The 19317-nt window shown below is 40.3% G+C and overlaps 1 protein-coding gene across 1 annotated transcript in view; it reads right to left on the bottom strand.

Moving 5' to 3' along the window:
• SP3 (Sp3 transcription factor) overlaps nt 1–19074 on the bottom strand; it is a 204667-nt gene extending 185593 nt beyond the window's left edge. The window contains exons 1-2 of the mRNA XM_044075353.1: nt 17396–19074; nt 16990–17138 (exon numbers count right to left, since the gene is read on the bottom strand). Coding sequence (XP_043931288.1) covers nt 16990–17138; nt 17396–17402 — 156 coding nt within the window. The 5' untranslated portion in view covers nt 17403–19074. The remainder of the gene's footprint in view (nt 1–16989; nt 17139–17395) is intronic.
• Nucleotides 19075–19317: the final 243 nt, after the last annotated feature.

Raw genomic sequence — 19317 nt, 5'->3', positions numbered from 1 at the left:
GGAAGATACAAGCAGTAAAAATACACAGGTCAGGCATATTTCTATCAAACAGAGGAGAGGCTGGGGACAGTAATTGGAGTTGAGGGATTTTACTTGGGAGGGGAAGAGGGCAAGATTCAACAGAGATGAGTTGATCCAAAAGGTGGTTTAGGATTACGATTTTAAAGGATATTTTAGAACTACACGGTTAAGGCGCTTAATACACAACAGAAGCAGAAAGATGCAAATCAAAGTAGAAAGGGATGATGAAGCTGGGGGGGGGGGGTTAAAAAAAAAATAAGGAAATAATTGGATTTTTGACAAATCCTCAAGAAAACAAAGTCATACAGAATATTATACTCAAAGTAGTAGAAAACATACTAGGAACTAAGCCAACATGGGAACAGCCAAAGGAGGAGTGCAATCAGGTACACAGAATAGACAATTCACTGAAGGAAGCTGGCAAAGAAACTAATATTGGAACAAATAAAGGAAAGCAACGGACTGGGAAGAAATTAGAAAGACATTCGTATTACAGGCTATGGATTGCCCTCTCTATCAGGGATTGTTAGAGTATAGAAAAAAGTAAAATGGATAGGGAAATCCTAAATGAAAGACCTGCACTAGTTGAGTTTTAATTGAATCTAAAATGGAAGCTGCTGTTAGAGAGAGATAATTAGTACAACATATAAAATACTGCACTGTAACTACAGAAATCAATCATAAGAGGTCAGACTTTGGGGACAGAAATTAGATATGCAATTCACAAAGTATCAAAGGGAGGACACATGCACGGCTCCCAAATATGCAGAGTCTGTAAGATTTAGGATTTTTTGCCTAGAAGTGTTTGCATAGATACTTTTATACCCAAGGCAGACTCCAAAGAATTTTTCCTCAGGTAGATGGCAAATGTTAGCGGTATGATTTGACAGAGGTAACTGGGAACATATGTCTTGGGAGTGTAAAGAGTTGGCAGACTTCATAAATTCCCTACAGAATACTCTGCCAGAAATACTGGGCAAGTAAATGGGCTTGAGTATGGAAATTATTATTTTTAGCTGGAATACAGGATCTGAGCTGCCTACACAGGCCTTAAGTTTAATTCTAGTGGCTACCAAAAAAGAAAACTTACTTGACAATGGCATCTAAACTAGCAATATGAGAAGTAATGATAATCTAAAAGAAATAAGAGAACACAGAAGAGGGATCTTTAGAAACCAGTACAAGTAAATTACATACAAAGAAATGGAATCTGTGAATAATACATGCAGAAAATGTTTTGGAGGAAAGAGGCTCAAAAAGAGAACAGGAACTGAATAATGTGCAAGTTTTACAGATTCTATAATATAAAAAACAACATCTGTCTTGTATAGATTTAATACAAATATAAACATGTTGTATTGTTTTGATTTTACATGCATGTAAGTTTGCCCCATGTCACAAGTGGTAATTCAATAAAAGGTGTTTAAAAAATATATTAAGAGATCTCGCCAATACACAGGAAGAGGAGGTTGTACATTTTAGCTGTTTTGTGCAACAATTTGTTACTAAAGATATTTTCATATACGATTACCGCATCCATTTACACACCAAGTTCAGTTATTTTAATGCAAGTTCTTAATGTACAGGACAAGTACCGTGTTTCAGAGCTAGAGATTACAACTTGGATAAACTCCTACTCGTCTCTCCCCAGCTGCCTTAATTCTCTGTAGTTACATTGACAAAATTATTCACTTGCCAAATATTCTACAACACAGGGGAATCAGACATGATGGGAAGGGGTATGGTAATACTTGAAAAGAACTACGGAGAAGACGTATTTAATGGCAAAAAGCACAAAGTGTCAAACAAGGCCTACCAATTCCACACTAAAAAACACACACACTTAGTCTGGGGCAAACAGTACTATCTGAAAATATTCAGGCCAGTATTATCAACTCAATCCATCAGATGTCAGGCTAGACAGAAGAGGGAAAATCATGATGTCACAAGATTAAGGTGTCATGTCTTTATCCTATTTACTAAAGTATTTTGGCTTTTCCCAGTTAGAGGTCGCTACAGCGGAACTCCAGTCCGCTGACTGGTGGTGGATTTTTATGGCACCGAGTTGCCAGCCCAACACCCAACCTTCAAAGAAAGCACACCCATTCACGCACGCACCTACCTACAGGTCTTTAATCATCACTCAACCACAGGGGGGGACATGCAGACTCCACAAAGAAGGCGCTCCAGCCAAGAATTGAACAGGAAAACCTCTTGCTGAGAGACCACAATGCTAACCGCTGCACCACTGCAGTGTAATCCCACTGCAGTATAATCCTTTTAGTAAATAGGATAAGCATCTTAAATACTATGCACCCCAGAGTGCCATCACTGCAAATTTTAACTGAAATTAAAGCAACTGCGGAAAAAAAGATGCAAGCAATAACATAGATCAGAGCAGCATCAGAATAAAGGAAAGTAGTAATGAAAGTGTAGGGATCTGCTTTAGTCCTCAAATTCAGTGGAAAAGGATTACTTTCAAACAAAGAAATACAAAAATTTTCCAAGATTCTATCTACTATGAAGATGGCACAAAAACCCTCTCTCTGACTTGCGGTCTGGTATAACGACAGACACCCTTCAGAAGGGAAAATAAGCATACTGGTGCAATTGTACAAGAACAAAGGAAACAATCAACTGTGGGCAGTATAGCGGTATCAAATTTCCATCGCACTACATGACAATTCTGGAGCGTGACCGAAATGAATATCCTGAGTAGTAGGAAGTAAGATGGGAGTTGAGCAGTTTGCATGCAGATCAGGATGCATCATAACTGACCAGTTTGGATGCAGATCAGGATGTAGCACAACGTTTACAATGTTTGCAGTGAGTAGTAGTTAGAGATGCGGAGTCCACCTAACCATTCTTAAACTTGGAGGAAATTTATGACAAAGAACCAAGAAAGCTGATTTGAGCAGCCCTGAGAGGATTCCAAGTCCCCGAAATGCTGAAGAATTAAGGCAGTCTGTGTATAGGGACCTACTGAGACGAGCACAAACAGTGGCTGATCTCAAACAGGGATTCTCAGTAGGAGAGGGTGTGCAAGGTTCAGTTCTGAACCAACTGCTGTTCATACTGACAGTTAGCTACATTATCAAACAAGTCAGCAGAGACCGATCAACAAAGCTAGTGAATGCAAATATAGCATTACAGGCAGACTCTGAACAAAAAATTTCAGCAAAAGAGTTTTGCATTCCATTTCCCTAATGCATACAGAATGAAAGAGTACAGATAACAATTGCAATGGCAGCAGGCTTACTACCAAAATTTAGAATGCAGTTATGTGAACTTTGATTGTCGAAGGTTAGTTTATCAAAGTTTCATAACAGTGACTCGAAACTGTCAAACTCACAACAGGCAAATGCTAGTGTACATTCACTATTGTGCGACCAACATTGATTGGAGCTTGCACTACGGTGGGGATCGGGAACTTCACCCTTTCTCCTCACTGTAGAGCGATCTTGGAGTTGTAATATACAAGTAGCAGGGGGGGGGTGAGGGCACAACCCTCACATGGGGAGTGCAGAGGGGCTTGCCACCCTACAAAACATGTGTTGAATGCCGCCAGATGTTACAACACATTCGAAAAATGTCAATTCGATTTTGAATTATTTGACGTTTGGTTGCTATGGTTAATTTTGATAATTGTTTTGCGAGTAAGTAATTACTCGCAAAAAAACGTTTCCAAAATTGACAGTAAACCATGGCAGCAAACAAGGGATATCAGAAGATGAGAAAACAGGTGAACGACTTCAAGTATCTGGAAGGGGTGATTGAGAGAAGAAGTCTGAATAGACAGGTTAAACCAGAGGAACTGCATCAAAGTAAGTGTGTCAGGGGTAATGTGTAACACAAGAATGCCAAAGAAACCGAAAAGTACAGTGTACAAAACAGTACTGCAGCCAGCACTACTGTATAGTGCAGAAACATATGAAAAGATAAAGCAGTTGAGGAACCTAGAAGCGATTGAAATGAAGTGCCTAAAATGGGTGGTCAAAAAGAGCAAATTACAGTGGTTTAGACACACATGCAGGAAAAACGAAGACAATTTGTTGAAGATGATTTGGAACAGTCAGGAAGGAAGCAAGAGAAAACAAATCACACCCAACAAAGATGGGAAAAACTGTGTGGAAGACCTGTGACAAAAAGAAGATAGGAGTGTGGCACTGAAATAAAGACATGGCGGCAGCTGAAGTAACACCCTGTCCCCCCCCGCCCCGTGTAGAAAATACGGAAGGAAAAAAAAAAAAAAAAAAGAGGGTCTGGTGAAACAGCTGAAACTTCACAACCTCAATACAGCAGAGGTGATCCCAACACCAGGGGTACTTAAGCATGATTAGACAGACAGCTGGAGGATAAATAATGAAGACAAAAAATTAAAAAGCCCATTATACCACATTAAAATGCAACTCTCCTTGATGTGCACTTCTCTGTCACAAGTCAATTCACTGGCTCAAAAAACCCGGCACAAATCCCATGCATACTTACATCATGTCACTCTGTACTTCAGTAGCTTAGACTCATTTTGCATTCCAAAGGCACCCTGAAGACCGTACTCACAAACTCCATACTTAAAACTATTTGTAATTAAAATGTCTTGGCATTAGTCTGCCCTTCGAAATGGGTAAGGGTTTCGGATTTACTTCATATAACAATGCATGTTAGACTGTTTACGCAATTTTTTTTTTTTTTTTTTTTTAAACACTTGCTACTTTACAAATGCATCCAACTGCCAACAAGGTACAAACTGCAAATTTGTACATGAAAAGCAGACAAGACAAATCTTAAACCTGTAAGGCAGCAGCAAACTAAGAGAAGCTGATCCCACAGTGAAAAAGTACAAATTCAGTTTCAGATGGACTTATGAGTAGACTAGAGAAAAAATAAAATTTTCAGGCAATCACAAATACTGATGCAGTACAAGAAAATACAGCAAAGGAATTAAACTCTACCCTGCATTAAACAATAAAAACTCTACCCTGCATTATACAATGAAAACGGTTGTTGGGCTACAACAAGCCTCCATAAAAGTAGGTCATCATCACAGTCATCATAGCAGCCACTTCTCCATAGTTTTCCAGGGAGACTGTTTCCTCAACCCTTTAACTCCAAGGCCTGAGACTGGTAAAATTCTGTGACTTTCTTAAAATGATTCAGTGTTAAGCATTACACACATTATAAACTAACTGCACCTTTACTTTAACTCTATATTTACAGAAAAATACAAAAGTAGCTTCAAAACACAGAACACTAATCATACATTTTCAACTACTATAAACTGATTTAGCAGTTCAATAAAGGCCAGTCCACAGATATTCTAATATGGTGATTTAGCAATCACATTTAAAAACAAAACAATTTAACTAGGCATAAAATAAGAATACAGAATGCTAGCCTAAAGCACTTTTCCCCTACATAACCAACCATCAAGAGACTACCAGTATTTAAAAAAAAAAAAATCTTAGCAAGCTTGAAAGACTGTTTAGCAACATGAAAATTCTTCTAACAGACTAAACGTACTGGTTCAGCTGTATTTAAACAAAGGCTGCAACATGCGAATGGGTTTGGAAATAGGCTTAAAATAGTTCCCACCAAAACTAAACAAATATTCAACACAATTAGGTTTATCTTTATTTAAATGACAATCTGACAAATAAATACCATTAACATTTTTGTACATTACTCTGGAACTGGCAATGCTAATGATACCTTGTCCCACAAAGAAATGTATGGCCACACACCAGGAGAAAAAGGTTGTGTCTTCACATAACGTGCCATCGGTGTTGTCAATCTTCACCAATCCTTAACAATGGGTTTAGTTCTGAACCTCAGAACCGATACAACCATTTACTGCAGCTTGCGCTCTCCAAACTCTCGAGCCAGGCTCTACCCATGATGCTCCTCTCAGAGATTACCTCAGATCAAGTTAGCCAAGGAGTGGCAGTCAGACGTGAAAGGTCATGTATACATGACAGTAAGATTAACAGAGGCCAAATGTTGCATCTTTCAGCTTTTCCCGGTTAGGGGTCGCCAAAGCGGAACTCCTGTCCGCTAATGATTGGTAGTTGATTTTTATGTGCTGAGTTACCAGCCCTGACGCACAACCTTCAACGAAGGTATGCCCATTCACGCATGTCTCCACGCAGAAGACACTCTAGCTGAGAATCGAACCGGACAGAGTCTTACTGTGAGGCGACAACGCTACCGCAGCACCACCACCGCGGTTAACAGAGGCCAAATAAGAGTCCTTAAAGGGAAACTAGCCAAGCACTACTAAGAGTCTCAGAATGGGGGAGATGTCAAGGATTAGTGAAGATAGACAACACAGATGGAACGTTACGGTAAGACGAAGTTATCTGATGTTGTTAATCTTTGTCTCACTCTCAAAGATTGGGTGGAGTCCCCAGGTACTTTAGCCTCGGGAGATCTCACAAAACAACATTCCTAAGCACCACAGAGCCAAAGGATGCTTGTCCCCTTGAGACCTGATCCAATTTGTAAGGAGTAATAAAAGTATGATGAGAAGACCAAATGGTTGCTGCACAAATGTCGTCTAAAGAAGCTCTGGCATGAAAAACTGCAGATATTGCTACTGCTCTTGTAGAATGGGCTTGAACTGTTTTGGGAGCTGGAGTCCTTTAGAAAGGTAAATGAATGTGATGCAGTCTCTAAGCCATTTAGCCAAGGTACCTTTTAGAAACTGGATTACCTAGATGGAGAGAAGAAAACGCCACAAAAAAAGTTGGTTCGATTTTCTAAACTTTATAGTCCTGTGAAGTTAAAAGCGTAGTTGTCTGTGCATGTCAAGTGAAATGGAAAGCATATTCTCCCTTGTTTGAACAATTTGGGGAAAAAAATGGTAAATGTAGAGTCTGGTTAATAATACTCTCTGAGACAACCTTGGGCAGAAAGGATGGATTAGTTTAAAGCGCAACTCTATCCTAATGAAAAATTAAGTATGGCGTTTCACACGCTAGGGTCTGAAGTTCTGACACTTCTGGCAAAAGTGATAGCCACCAAAAATAAGGTTTTCCAAGATAGGGTTCATATAGATTCCCAAGGGGGAAAGAGGTTCTTTAAAATGGAAGCCTTTTAGGAATGCTTTACACAGCATTAGAGGGGCAGCATCCAGTCTTGTATGAAAGTTTGAAATTGCGGCTAGGTGCACTTTATTGTGGACGCAAAGGAACCTGACTGGTAAAGTGAAGCCAGAAAATCTAATACTCTGTGGCTAGGACTGGAATAAGGGTCTCTCATTATCCAGAGCCCATCTAGCAAATTTCTCACATTTACTTTGGTATAATTTCCTTGTAGGCGATTTGTGATGAGCAACAATTTGTTGGACAGGTGAAGAAAGAAGGAAGCCCAGTAATCATGGGAACTGGAGAAGCCACGCAGAGAAAATGAGGTTTTGGAGATTTGGGTGCACCATGCCCTCCGGGTGAGGCAGCAGATCCATGGCTTCCATAGCTTCCGAATTAGAGGCCACAGGAAGCGAAACCAAACTTGCCAAACCAAAAGGGGGCAATGAGTATTACTGAATTTTTAGTCCTTCTGGCTTTCTTCAGTAACTGTGAAATGAGAGAAAATTAGGGGGAAAGCATAGAACAGGCCAGGAGGCCAACCATTGAGAGGAGCATCTCTGGGTGACTCCCCCTGAGGGGGGAATTAGGGCAAAGTAAATTCTGCACTTGTTTAGAGAGAGTCAAAGATCACAGCAAGGCTGGCTCCAATGGTGAAAAATGTTGTTCACTACTGCTGGCTTGAGACCCCACTCGTGAAGAAAGAGAACAGCTCTGCTCAATTTGTCCGCTATCAAAGTTGGAGGTCCCTGGAATGTGCGTTGCCGTGAGAAAGTGGTTGGAAGAAACTGCCCATTGCCAAACTGAGTGTTTCTCGACAACTAGCAAGATCTGGTTCCCCCTTGTTTATGTACCTGGCTACTAATATGCTGCCCGCCTGAACCGCTACTGTTCCCAGACGGAACAGCACTGCCCTCATCTCTAGTACACTGATGTGCAAGTTTGCCTCCAACTGGAACCACGTGCCTCGGACCATCCTTCCTAGATAATGCCCCACACCCTGTCTGGGAAGCATCAGTGGTCACTATGGCTTGGGGCTGGAGAAGAATGAAAGGACGACCCAAGATAATCTGGTTTGAGTGTGACACCACAACAGATTGTGTTTGCCTCAACTGGTAATCAGAATTAGCTGAGACATTGGTTGGTGTATGAGAGACCATTGGGACGATAATAGCCATTGCAATAGCCGCATGTGATACCTTGCCAAGGGAACTAGAAAGTGACTGCTGCTGACATGGAGCCTAATGTTTGAAGAACTAATTTTGCTGGGACCTTGTTGTTGCATAGTAATTGACTGATCTGGGAGCTTATGCGTTGTAGCCTTTCTGGCGGGAGCAATACAATTCCCGAGACAGTGTCTATGTGAGCTCAAATGAAATCCAGTTGATGAGCGAGTTGAAGTGTGGCCTTTTTGAAATTTATAGTGGTTCCTGGAGATGTACAGAAAAGTATGGTATAACCTCTTGTCCATTCCAATGCCTGGTGGCAGAGGAGAGGAGCCAGTCATCGAGATACAGAAATACTCTAAAACCCTTACAGTCTTAGATGAGCTGCTACCACTGCCATGCATTTGGTAAACATCATGGGGGCTGTGGAGAGTCCAAAGGGCAGTGCTCTGAATTGGAAATGACCGGCTTCCAGCAGAAAGAGCAAAAGCCTCCTGGAGCTCTTTTCCATTTTTAATGTGGTAATAAAATGCCTTGGAAGTTGACAGAGCACAGGAGATACCAAGAAAATAATGTGATTGCTATTGGTTTACTAGTCTGATGAACAAAAGAATAAAATAAAAAATAAAAAACGGTCTTTGAATTTCTAGAACTGCTGCTTCCGAGACTGGGTGATACGTTTGGGTGTTTTATGGGGTTATGACAGAGGAATTTTGTAAGTTCTGGATATAATTCCCTGCACCCATTTGTCCACGGTTTAATATTTGCCAAGCAGATTGGTGCACAGAAAGCTGTCCCCCCAACCCTCCCCCCCAAAGGTGGGCAATTGGGCCCCCACTCAAGAGTGCTGGTAGAAAGCACAGGGAATTTTGTAAGTTCTGGATATAATTCCCTGCACCCATTTGTCCACTGTTTAATATTTGCCAAGCAGATTGGTGCACAGAAAGCTGTCTCTCCGACTCCCCCCCCCACAAAGGTGGGCAATTGGGCCCCCACTCAAGAGTGCTGGTAGAAAGCACAGAGTAGGTCTATCTGGATTCCCGATTCTGTGGTCCACTTCTGCCTCTAGGCCAGCATATTCCACTGCACCCCCCTCTGCCCCCGGAGGAATCTTTGCCTCTCGAATCCTGGAAAGACCCTTGGATTTTTTAAACCACAGTCTCCCATCCCTCTGGTTCCTAGAATACAGTCTCTGGTGTGGAGAAACAGTCTTACCATCTTTTTCCACATCTGGCTAGAGCATCCTTTACCTTGGGGCCAAGAAGGGAAGATCTGTCAAACGGAGCACTGACGAATGACGCTTTAAATGGCTCCACAAAGTCACACAAGCACATCCAGGAATGCCTTCCGATATGCCTGAACCCGCACCCTAGTCATCCCTTCAGCTGCATGGGCAATGAGCCTGGTGGACAAGTTAGAAATTGCTTCTAAGGGTTGCAAGATGAGCAGTAACTTTAGCCTGTACCCCTTCAGCCACTGCTCCTTCGAAGGTATCCAAAAGCTCCTTGATCAGATTCCTCTGCAGTCTTGTAAAGTGTACCATATAATTCAAGGACCGTAAGAGCGAAGATAATTGAAGCATAAATGCTCTTCCAAAAATGAATCTAATGTCCTGGACTCCTTGTTAGGAGGATGGATAGTAGGACTTTCCTCAGCAAGTTCCTTTCTGGTGGTTGCCACTACCACCATGGCATCAACAGGTATTCCTTTGCACAATGCGGTTCCTTCTTAGGGGCTGATAATACTTGATCAGGTCTCTTGGGGATTGGTTCTATGGTGTCGGGCATCTTCCATGCCCGCTGAGTGATCATTTCAATGAGATTATCAGCAAGCGGAGAGATCAAAGTAGTAGAGGGTTGGGCATGAAAAGCCTCCAGGCATACAGATTCCTCAGAGGAAGATTGTGAGGAGGACCAGCCATCCCTCTGTTTCAGGATTTGTAGGATGTCCCAAAAGGAATCATGGGGTGACTTGGGTGAACCTTCCCATTCATCAAAATCATTACCTTCAGTGAAAGACTTCTGGAGAGTCTAAGTGCATCCTCTTGCATTTTTTCACAGCGACTTTCTTGGGGGGGGGGGGTGATCTGGGAAGTATCCCAAGAGGAGACTACTAAATGTTACCCGAGACTTTTGTGCCCTCCCTCCAGAAGATAAGACTGATGGTAGCTCGGATCGAGGAGATACAGAAATCTGCCCCGAATGGGATGGCAAGGACAGAGTCTCTCCAATAGACAATGCCTTCTCCATAATCTGGAAGGCTGGTCCTCCCCGTAGATAGATGGCAGCCCAGAAGCAAAATAAGACTCCTTCGGAACCAGGGTCACTCCCTGCACCGAGGAGGCAGCCCACAGAACAGAAACCTGGGTCGATGCTACAAAGGCAGAGGCACCGAGAGGCATGGAGGACTCAGGAGCCGAAAAGGTAGCATGCATCTTGGACCTGACCAGAGAGTCTCGACCCTGGGAGGTCTCTGGTGCCGAAAGCTCGGAGGGACTCAAGGCAGTTCTCAGAACTGGAGATGAAGATGCTACCAGAATAGAGAGTCAGAGCTGGGAGAGTCGGGATCGAGGGCTCCAAAGGCAAAGCAAGAGTTGGAGGATGAGGATATGGGGGTGTCACAGGATGAGTAGTTCTGACACCGGTGTGGCTCGGAACCAAAGAAATTCCCTTCGCCACCAGCAGCTGATCCACCAGTCTCATATCTGCCTCTGACAGACTCTTAGTAGAGCAAACAGATGCAGTGGAAGGAGATTTAGGGGGTCTCACTTCCACAAAGGGAGTGTCTTTAAAAGGGTCTATAGATAAAGAATAGGATGTTCTTGTGAGCGGAGGCAGCCCTAATTGCTACAGTACCGATACATCAGTAGGTGGCAAAGATGATGTCAGCTCTGATGCCAGTTTGGAATCAAGTTCCAGTTAAATTCTCTGGTGCCAATAAACTCTTCAGTACAGAGGTAGCTTTAGTTTAGTTATTTTCCTCGACTGTTCTGAGGACTTTGGAACTGAAGGCCTTTTCCTAGGAGAAGGTGGTGATGAGGAAGTGCTAGCTTCGGTCCTGGACTCAGAAATGGCTTTGTCAAATCCGGATTTAAGGAGTCCTTTCAAAATGAACTTATTCTTCCTTTCAGTTAAAGTTTGGGTTGAAAACACATGACAAATGGCACAGTTTTCTTGTTGGTATATTTTACCAAGACAGTAAACGCACAGAGATGCCTGTACGAGTTAGGCATTTTGGCCTCACATTTTTTTTTTACACCTCTTAAACCCGGATGTCTTTAGAGGGTTTAGTAGGAGAAAGTTTTTCCTGTTTTTCAGCCATAATAGGAGGTTCAGCCATAATAGGAGGTAGAAACTGTCACTCACACAACAGAACAGAGTGAGAAGAATACTATAAAAAAAATTGTTTTCCAGCAGAAAAATACCAACAATGTTATCCAAAAATACCTTAAAAAGGTAAACAAAGGAGAAAGAGTACCAACAATGGTACTGGACAGTCTATCAATGCTAGAAGTAAAGAAAAACAAGGAAAAATAGCTTCGATAAGAAAGAGGAGTGGATAGAAATACAGAGACTTATAAAAAGATTAGAGAAATATAGATGTTTTCAAAGAAGTTAGACTAATCTAGAAAATACTCAAAAATATGCCAAGGCATGAGAGAAAGAAACAAACATCTGGTCTTCAAAGCAGCAAACAAGATCTAAGGTAATCTCTGAGAGGAGCATCATGGGTAGAGCCTGGCTCGAGAGTTTGGAGAACGTGAGCTGAAGTAAATGTCCGCCTTGGTTTCGAGGCTCAGAACCGAATCCACTGTCAAGGATTGTGTGAAGCTTGACATCAGATCTAAAAGTACTTTGCAATTAAGAGGTATATCAAGCTAAATTTTTCAATCATCCTTAATTACATTTTCTACTATAAAACATCTAGGAGCCGACTTCCCAAGCTCAAAGGCAAGAAAAATACTGCTTTTGCAAGACTGGTACCCTTTGAAATGGGCTCCCACTCTAGTAAACAGTAACTATCCCAGTTACTTACTCTTGCACACTGGAATCCTAACTTTGCATTCCCTTCGTTCTTAGTCAAATTAAATAAACTGCAATCGCATCCTACTTCATGATAAAGCATATGACCCAAAATGAAACGCCACATGTACTCTCCTTACAGCCCTTACTCTAACTTCAGGCTGCAGCCAGGTCCCAGATCCTCCAAAACAAACGTAAAACTTATCGGCTTCTAAGAAACTCAAAATCCACAACCAAATTAGATTCTGTTATGACATTTCACACACGTACACAAGAGTTGTCATGTAAATGTCTCACAAAGGTGATTGCATCACTTTTATGGTAATATTTATTCTTACATTGATCCCTAGTCCATTAGTTCATCAATGGTGTATTCCAAAGACGCATGTAGAACTAGACCATACAATGGATTAGTCAACCCCACTCCTCAAGATCACAAGTCTCAATGTGTTTGCATACACTCAACAGTTATGCGAGCTGCGTTTTCCCCCTTATACTATACAGTTCTCTTTTGCCCAAAACTGTGCAAGGATGGAAGTGGTATACACAGAAGGAGAGTGAAGATTCCCACATGGGAATGCAAGGGACTCGCCACCCTTCAAAAATATGTAACCTGCAGTTCAGGTGGGCTAGTGTTTCCAAGAGTTTAATTCATGTATCTTACTACTGATGACCTGTGGTTAAAACTACAAGCTGCACAAAGATTGGTTCCAAGTAAAAGATGAATATGATGTAGTATGAACTTCCATTCAAGAACTATTAAAATCGGAGATGTATGCTTTGTAGAACACATCAGCAAACTCTAGAATAGTTTATGGAAATGTGAATGAACGGTTTACTTAAAAAAGGATTGAACATTTGAGAAATGTTATCAATATAACCGATTATTCGTTTTCACATAACCCTTTTAATCAAAAGGACATGTGGGAGCCAAAGACTATCCTAGCAGTTAATATGCAAAATCCTATTAAATAATTCTGAACAGATTAAACACCACACTGCAGAACACACTCACTGACAATTTGGAATAACTGTCAAGTCACAATCAGCTAGATCTCATTTCCAAACATTACAACCGGACATGTGGAAGCCAAGCCTATCAGAGCATTCCATGAATGCAAGGCTATGAACTAATCCTTAATGGGGTAAAAGTCCACTGTTGGATACACACACTCCTCTATAGGCAATGTGGAATACTGCCAATTCACAGTCATCTACAGTTCACCCCCCCCCAATTTTTAAGAACAGACTGAAAAGTAGCCTCATAGAATCCAGTGAGGTACACTGGTAACCCCCAAGAAATAAGAGATAGGAACTCCTTACAAACTTGCATTCTGTTAACCAGTGCTTTATCCACTGAACTACATGTGGATTAGCAGTTGAAGCTTTTAATGATTACCGAACAAGAAACAGTGTTGCTGCATGCATTAACATCAGGTTAAGAAGCAGTGTCTCTGCCCTTCAACAAGAACCACTATAAATATTCAAACCCAAGGAGTCCTAACTAAGCCCATACTGTTACAAGAGCTGCTTTATCTTATCAAAAAGTGGAATGATGTTCAAAAATTAGATCTGTCTTTATTACAGCCACATTGTTTCACACCATACTAGCAGGTCCCTGAAATTATCGATCTTGTCACCCCCTATTGAAACAGATACCACTACAGCTTGCAGTCACATATTTGGGATATATGCACGTTAAAATTTGGAACACCACAACTGAGAAGACATCAAAGTATTCTAGCCCATTTCCATTAACTTAAATATTAAAAACAAAAAAATTGTGGCTGGAGTAGTTAAGGATGGCTGCCCAACATTTACCCATTAAAAATTTGCACTTTTTTCTGTATGCACATCCATTATGTCCTGAAGCTGAATTATTTAATTCTACACCCATAAAGTACAGTTAAAATACACCCCTTTCACTTTTGTAAACAACTACCTCAATAACGCTTTCAATCTTTAAATAGCAAGCAGGGTTAGCAATTAAAAATCAAAAGAAAACAGTTGCAGTGCTTTATCACACTACACTTTAAGACAAATTTGGAAAGCAAATCAGTGCCATTTTTTCTGCTCTATATCAAGTTTACTTTATTTCACCACTAGTTACCAAGATACTTCCTGCCATACCTTTTCTATTCTGTTTCCACTGAAAATAGAAGCGTGTAAACTGAGAAAAACACATTCAGAGCATTTCACACTTACATGCAGGTTCACTTACTCTATACTCTAAAAGTAGACACCATCTCATATGCTGTTGTATTAGCTGAATATCCTATTTCACTTTTTGCAACTATGTACAATTTCACTTTAATGCTTCTATTTTTATAAATAGGCAAAACGCAATATTTTATTTCAAACAATTTCTACTTATTACACCACCAAACCAAACTGCCCCCCTTTTTTCTAACACCTCAAAAAACTGACCTTGGTTTGTGCTGCTGGATGAAAAGTTCTAGATTTTTAAGAAAAAACTGAAAGCAATCATCTCTAAAAAAATAAACAATCCACCTTGTTTTGCAATGGATGACTAGTACAGCAAAGATACCAGGAAAAATGTGATTAAAACCTTATTTTTTGCTCCTCACATTTCAGTATGACCAGTCTACCAAAGGAATTAATACCGCTCACGACTCCATTATTAACCACACATTTTACACCACAATACATTTTTAGCAAAACAAGCCAGACAATAATATATAGCCAAACACTTTTTTTTGGAAGGGGGTTCTGACTACTTTACCAAAAGCAGCTGGGGTGATGACTACAACCAACCACAGACTGCCAGTGGCAAATTTGGAAAGAAAATATAAAATGAAGATAAACAACTTTGTAATGGAGGACTTTGATACAAGAGTATATTGATTAGACCTAAAGCACAAAGGAGAAATATCATGAAAACAGATGTAAGCTAAAGTCCATGAAATCAAATACTACCAGATTTGCAGTAACAAATATCATGACCACAGTTTTTGACCAAAAATTAAAATATGATTAATGCAGAAGCCCAGTTTGGAATGCTTCAGTTTACATATACTAAGAATTACATTTCAGACTAGAGAAAATAAACATCAGAAATTTTTGATGAAAACAAGGCTTTGCCCAACTCTGAAATCAGATTTCAGCATGGAATGGTGCTGGTTAAACTATCTAGACTCATACTGAATATGAAACAACCAAATGCTGAGCAACACAAGAGAACTAAATTCATTATCCCATTAGGTATGCCATTCATCAGATTAGACACTTAATGACATACTACCCTGGAAAACCAAAACCTAATGCATGAAAAAAAAAGTCAATTGAACCCACCACTAGTTACTACAAATTTCAAAACTCATCTGAAATGTTAGCACCAATTTCTAACTCAAGAATAAGGGAAATAAGCAAATCTAACAATCTTGGGCAAAATATATGATCTACAAAAGGTATAGCCTTAACACTTCTTGACGTGCTACCTTGGACAACAAAACCTAATGCACGAAAAATGTCAAAGGAACCCACCACTAGTTACTACAAAATTCAAAACTAATCTGAAATGTGGGCACCAATTTCTCACTGAAGAATAACGGGAAAATACGCAATCTTACAATCTTGAACAAACTATATTATGATCTACAAAGTTACAACCTGAACAATTCATTAATTTGACAGCAAAGTGAATCAAACCTTGAGAGACTTAGAGCCATGATCCAGAACAAAAACAAGCATTGCATTTAATTCCCCCCACAAAAAAATAAGCTAACTTACCACACATTTCATTCTCAATACTCTAAAAATATGTAAGACCTTTGTTCATTATGGTTTGCATACAAGTTAAACACGTATTAAACACACACATTCACACCAAGACCAATGCAATAAAACAAAGTACGCCATCAAGCACCGTTTATTCTTCATTACCACAGAAAACTACATATTTTTCTCAAAATACATGCCCCCAAACAAAGTGTGTGTGCATATTATACAAAATATTCACACACGCATGTAAACATACACTTATAAACTTCAAAGATCTTAGAGAGAGAGCAAGGGGCAAGTATGAATCTGACACCTCAGAATTAGTTTTCCCCATTTACCGCGTTTATATTCCAAGCTGTCAAACGAAGTTCAGAGACAAGTTTACTCTCAAAGGTTTCCAAACGTCCGTTCTCTTAATATCCGACACATCAGCTGTACCCGTAGCATTTCATCAACATAACAAAAACATGCTCAGCTTCACAGATGTCAAGACTCCGACCCCGAATTACATAACCAAACATCTACAAAAGGCACGATCTCGATTTTTCGGATACTAACTTTGCTACACTGACAGTAGCAACCCACTTCGACAATTAAGGGGAAGAAGCTGGCACCTACTACCACTAACGCAGCATACCATTTCAACCGGAAAACCAGTGAGGCCTACTCTGTCTGAAACCCTTGACTGTGTAGACAGCGGTACGTATACACCCGGATAGGGTATGCCTTCAGGTGATGGTAACTTACCCCCAGGGTAGCATCCTCCGGCGACGGCGACCCAATCTTGCTGCAGGTAGCTGCCAGCAGAGCAAGCGGTGACGGCTTTAATTCCTACCCACAATGGGCGGGTTTAAAAAGAGAAAGTGGGTGGCCGTTAGTCCGGAGCTAACACAGGAAGTAAGGCTCTTTTTTTCACAACATCAAAATTTAAACGTGTGAACTTCAAAAAAAGCATGCATTTCTAACAAACCAAAAGGGACAAGGGATTACAGAACAAAAAGATTTTACCTGGGCGCCAGCGCCGTTGCCGTGCTGCAGATACTCAGTCTGACTGCTGTCCACGTCTAAGGCAGCCATTTCCTCTTGTTTCACTGGCTTTTCTGGAGCTACAGAAAAACGGGAAAAAGAAGGCATAGCAAAAACATTCACCATCTTCCTTACAAACAAAGCGAATCAATTAGTTCTTAAATTAAAATAATACATTTTAAACACTTGTGAAACGCTTATATGGTCATAACTTTAAACTGGCATCCAGTGCAAAACGTAAAGGTGCATTTAATGCGTATTGACTTGCTAGTTTAAGATTTAAAGGGTAGACCAACTCACCGATGATGGTGGGAGAAAACAGTTTACTTTTACGTACCAGTCATAATATGTTAGCAAAATCAGAACAATCTTGATTTATTTAGACGCTTAACATGATTATTGTATTCAAAGGCGGGCTGCGAACGGCGATACCAGTCGATTTTTTCTATTTTGATTGACGGTGCGGGAAACACAAAAGGTGGGGCTTCTAGCCAGAAGGGGGAAGGGTGACATCACAAGGAGGAAATCCTGCCTCTCTTCTACTCAACGATTGGTTATACTGATTAACTTTGTGGATTGCTACTGGAGAGTGATGAAATCATTCATATTGTAAAGTGCGTCGTTTCCTTTTTGCCTTAGTCGGTCATAAGGGAACTGGAAAAGGTGAAGGGTCTTATGTAGACATGCATTTATGTAGACTGTAAAGTGCGTATTCCTGGAGATTTTTGACGTCTGGGGCATTGGATACATTTATTTAGTGTGAAAAGAGACAGCAACTTCTTTAATAGGTTGAAAAATAATATTTTATTTTGTTGGGGGCAGCACAGAGAAGTTGACCTTTACCTTGCCAAACCCACGTGAAATGTGTTATATTTATTTCATTTGGAAATGCTGCTAGAATGTGGTAGTGGTTAGAGAATGTTCTTGTGATAGCATGTGCAGATAGGGTGATGTTAAAATTGCTACAAGAAAACTTTGCAACTTCCAGGGTATTTGTCCTGTCGAACATTGAAGGCGTGATAACTGAGGCGAGGGAATTAGAATGTACCATGCACTGCATCGCCCAAGCAGGTGTGCATTTGCATTATGTGGCATGTTTTTTTTTTTTTTTTTTCTATTATAATGGGAGTCGTTTTTGTTAGTGGTTATAAAAAATGTTCAGAGGTGAAGAGTGAGGTACGCGTGTTTTGTTTTATTGTTTTATGTATGTTGTTAGCAATTTGGAGCGTATTACTCGAGATCGCGATTGTAATGAGAATTCCAGTAAATGACTGGACAGTTACGTGGTTATCGGCTTATTTTCAAAAATTCGGTACATCTGGATGGTTGGGGAAGTATAGTTCAGCTTTTCAAAGCAAAATAGTAGTAGTGAAACCTCTGAGTACTGTACAGTTTCATTAAACTGTGTTATCTGAAGTTTGTTGGCTGTACCGTGGCAGATGGTTGTTAATGTTGCTGGCGTTGCAAAGTCCCTTTATTTATAAATAAATAAATGAATGTTAATTGTTTGTTTGAGTTGTAAAGTCCCTTATTTTCTAAGAACGTTTTTTACACCGTTATGGGTAGACCTGTATGATCACAGACATGACCTGTGTTTTGCAAAACCAAAGGAAAAAAGTCAAGTGAGTAGGACATCTCTGTTGTAGACTGCTGAACTTCCTTATACAGTTGCCCACTTTCTGTTAAGTTTGGAACTTCTATTTGACATCCTCTCTTGAAAGGAAAACACGATGGAGATGTAAGGGATATTTCATCAAGTTCTCTTATTAAGAGAAGAAAAGAAGTCCATCGTATCGTAAGATTATCTTGAGATATGCTTTCATTGCTCTGAATCAAAAGGGTTTTTGTACAACATCATTAAAAAGAAATACAGTATTATGGATGCAGTATTTTAAAGTCAAACAATGAACTATTTTGTAAACTTGCATTGTAAAATGTTTTTCTGTGTTGTCCTTTGTAGTGATGAATTTCACACCAGTTTGTTTTGAGTGGACTTCGTCATCGTAACTCTTAATCTTTACTGTATACGTGCATTTGAGTTTACTTCACTCCTCCCAATAAAATTAGGTTTACGTTATTGCCATTGATCATACCTTTTGTTATTTAATGTATTGCTTGCTTGCTAACAACAAACTCCAGTACGTATACATTGTAAAGCCAGAAAAGTTTTTAATGCGCTAATCCCACCCCTTAGGTGTAGGTGCTATTGATTTGACGTGCATTATTAGTTTGGTCACAAAGATAAATAATTCCCATCAG

This window comes from Protopterus annectens, chromosome 6.part1 (assembly GCF_019279795.1).
Source record: "Protopterus annectens isolate FY-2018-M chromosome 6.part1, PAN1.0, whole genome shotgun sequence".
Taxonomy (NCBI): Eukaryota; Metazoa; Chordata; order Ceratodontiformes; family Protopteridae; genus Protopterus; species Protopterus annectens.
The sequence above is the reverse complement of the archived record's forward strand: the minus strand, read 5'-3'. Positions and strand labels throughout refer to the sequence as shown.